This window comes from Priapulus caudatus, unplaced genomic scaffold, assembly GCF_000485595.1.
Source record: "Priapulus caudatus unplaced genomic scaffold, Priapulus_caudatus-5.0.1 Scaffold571, whole genome shotgun sequence".
Classification (NCBI taxonomy): Eukaryota; Metazoa; Priapulida; class Priapulimorpha; order Priapulimorphida; family Priapulidae; genus Priapulus; species Priapulus caudatus.
The window spans coordinates 210,709-214,269 of NW_014577632.1; the positions used below are offsets into that span (position 1 = coordinate 210,709).

At 41.0% G+C, this 3,561-nt stretch overlaps 1 protein-coding gene across 1 annotated transcript in view; it reads right to left on the reverse strand.

Moving 5' to 3' along the window:
* Positions 1–3,561, reverse strand: part of LOC106811758 (protein phosphatase 1 regulatory subunit 12A-like) — a gene marked incomplete in the record, with an annotated part of 85,163 nt that overhangs the window by 50,684 nt on the left and 30,918 nt on the right. Inside the window, 1 exon segment of the mRNA XM_014815478.1 lies at positions 2,794–2,924. Within this exon segment, the coding sequence (XP_014670964.1) occupies positions 2,794–2,924 (131 nt within the window).

The following is a 3,561-nucleotide window of genomic DNA, read 5'->3' on the forward strand; positions in this document are numbered from 1 at the left end:
AGATGAGCTAACAATCTACATAATTTGCATAATTAAAAAAAAAATCAAAACCTGTGTGATATGTTTTGGGGCCAGTTCTTATTCATTCACATACCAGAAATGAGCAAAATCCATTGAACCTGAACTGACTTATGGCCATTTCCATTTTTGCCAAAAAGTGGTCGTGGCTCGATGTAGGTCGACTGGCGTGCTCCAAAATAGGACATTCAAACCTCTCCCATACAAGTAACAACTATATGCAATTTGAAACATGTGGATCAAAAGGTTCTTGAGTTATCGTTGACCGTAGCCAAATGTTGACGAACGGACAGACGTATGACGGACGACACCCCATGGCAATAGCTCATCTTGACGATGTCAAGGCGAGCTAAAAATAACTGTTTAATCCACTATCAGATTTCGAGAAAAAATACAGACAAATATTCACCGTAAATTATACGAAAAAAATTCAAATTAAAACCCAGAATCATTTTCTCTGACAAAAACATAAGAACAAGAAAAATAATGAGTACAATATCCAGCAAACTAAACCCACACACTAATCTCCACCTAGTTTCAGTTCCCTCTCCATGTACAGTACTTTCAGACCATTCCCCTGGTCCACAGCGACTGAATAAATATAAATCTCCACCCAGCAGAGATTCTTTGCTAACCTCAGTCCCATGCACGACCTAGATCAGGGTCGCACGGGGGGTCGCGACGAAGGAACAGCATCAAAGCTCTAGCTAGATTGCTTCCTTCGTGACTTACTGCTCTGCTTCCTTCGCCGACTGTCTATACATACTTAAATGCTAGTAGGGGCAACGGTGTGTTTACCTAGCATTACCAGGTTTAGTGACTTCTGGTATCTCTTACATGCCACGCTGGCGGTGCTTCTTTGAACACTCAACAGCGTTTCCAGCCGCTGAGTAAAAAAACTGAACTGAGGGAATTTCGATCGGATCCCCTTTAGATTTTACGGAGAAATAAATATTTTTTTATATATATAGTTGTAGGGTTGAATTGGCAGCACATGGTCCAACTGCCTTCTGAATTCACTGCCAAGGGAAAAATTGTTCCAAGGACGAATTTTTCCACAAATGAATTGCTAGTTTTAGTGCTAGTGCTAGCTATAGGGAATGAATAACACATAGGAATGATATATATCCTGGAATATTATTGCATAATTATCTTACGGTATAAAATGTCACGGCTCCATGGTTCAATGTCATACATATCTATTATATATACCACTATATCTGGTGAATAACTGCCTGCAGAATGACCCACCGAAATATCCTTACAATAGCACATTAACATTATTGCTTTATGTTACTACACTAGCTCCAACCCAACTATTTCTTACAGGTCATTCCAAGATTCACATTTCAAGTTTCAACCCCTTCGCCCACACAGCTCTGGTATGTGAGGCACCACAAGCTATATATGTATTTGCAGCAATATATTAATATTATCAGGAGTTAATAAAGACAAATTTGTCTTTATTAACTCCTGATATTATATATATATCTACGTTAGATGCGAAGTATACCAATATATACTCTTTACATCTATATATATATTTATATAAATGTCTCTATATCTCTATATATCTCTATTATGGACTCTTGATATATATATTATAATATATATATATATATATATACATACAGCATAATATCCAGGAGTAGATAATAGAGATAATAGTCTCTATTATATCCTGATAATATCACATATAATCTCTATTATGTACTCTTGATAATATATACATGAACTGGAGTTGGAGTCAGGGCTACGCGCGCGAGAGCAGCAGACCGTTACTCGGTGCCATATATTTTTAGCTCACTTCGCGAACTACACGCGCGTACGTGTGTGTGGTGAATGTGTGTGCGTGAGAGAAGCGAAGAAGGAGAAGGGGAAGGGAGAGCGAGGAAGAGGGATGGAGAGTGGGAGGGGAGGGGAGGGAGGGGGGAGAGGAAGGGGGAAGAGAGCGAGAGAGAGAGAGAGAGAGAGAGAGAGGGGAGAGAGAGAGAGGCGGAGAGGGAGAGAGACGACGTCCACACTGCCATGCAACGAGACCCCACGATGGCCACCACCAGGGTGACGCTCCCACCCCCACCCCACACACACGCTGCATCATACACGCGAAGCCTGTGCATCCACCCGCATTCTGCAAACCTCGTGTTCTCACGAGAGGTCACCGCATGCAACGTGCGCCATCGTTCACACGCACGATACCATCTTCGAGTTAGTCACTAGACGTTGCCACGTGCGCTACATAACTCACTCGACAACCTTAGCACTATATGCATGTAACCACTAGCGGCCGCCACGCGGTCCGTGTAACCCACTCTGCGTCAGCTTCTGCGTAACCACTAGACTGGAGGCTGCTACAAATCAAAACAATGTCTCAAACTCACTCTTCGATCTTCACGCAGCCAACTAGAGGATGCCACCTTAGCGGGCACACCTGGTCTTAAAGTTGATATCAATCAATGAACGCGAATCTTATTGAACGCATACATTTATATCAGTTTTCTTACCCACACATCATGAATTTACTAACTTATACCGTGAATAAATATTTCAGCATTTCCGCGTTGACCATTCTGCGAAACTGGAAATGTGCTCCATAAAAAAAAAAATCAAATTGTCAAATAAGATTATTAAGGAATGCTTCAATCATGCAACATCAAATCCGAAATCATCAAACACGTTTTTAAAATACTACAGCAATGAGTGTTCCACGCTTTCACATTACAATAGCACACATTACCACGCTTACATCGTCAGACAACATAACTTTAAACTTACTCTGCTATCTTCGTGTAACCACAGGAGGCGGCCGCATGCAGGGGCGTCCATCCCTCGTTGTCTATGCTGTTCACGCTCGCGCTATTCTCTACAAGGTATTCCACAATCGTCATGTTCTCATCGATACAGGCCTGCAAGAGACACAGAGACAGAGAGAGTGAGGGAGAGAAGCCATGAGTTCTGATGCTGCACATCACTGCCGTCAGTTATAATTTAGTTAGTTATCCCTCGTAGGTGCGTGCCTAGATAAGACGTAAGGCAGTACGACAGCGTTTCAGTTTATTGCGCCAAAAGTACCGAATACAACACATTGCTGTTAGTTATCATATCCTGTGTTAAGGAACAATAGATTTGGGCCAATAATCTTTGTTATTCAGCAGTTACTTGTGTCGCTTGCGTACTTATCGTTATATTTAGATGTAAGACTGCAGACATCATTTTGCTGTGCACTACCTCTTTTAAGAGGCAAGCAAGGGCGTTACAATATTACAACACTATAATATTGATATTTATGTTGATTTCTCCCATTACGAATAACCCTTTTCCAAATAATATATATATCAGGTATATTATTATTATTATATCAGGAGTCTATCAATATTATAAGGAGTCTATATCAGGAGTCTATTGATAGAGATATATACAGAGATGATGCAGTAAATATAATCCGCATGAACACGCAGGAGCCAGTATGATGCAAATTAATGCACAGCCCTACCACGAATGTTATATTAGTCCGCCACTTCTTCATTGGATGTAGTAGGGTTT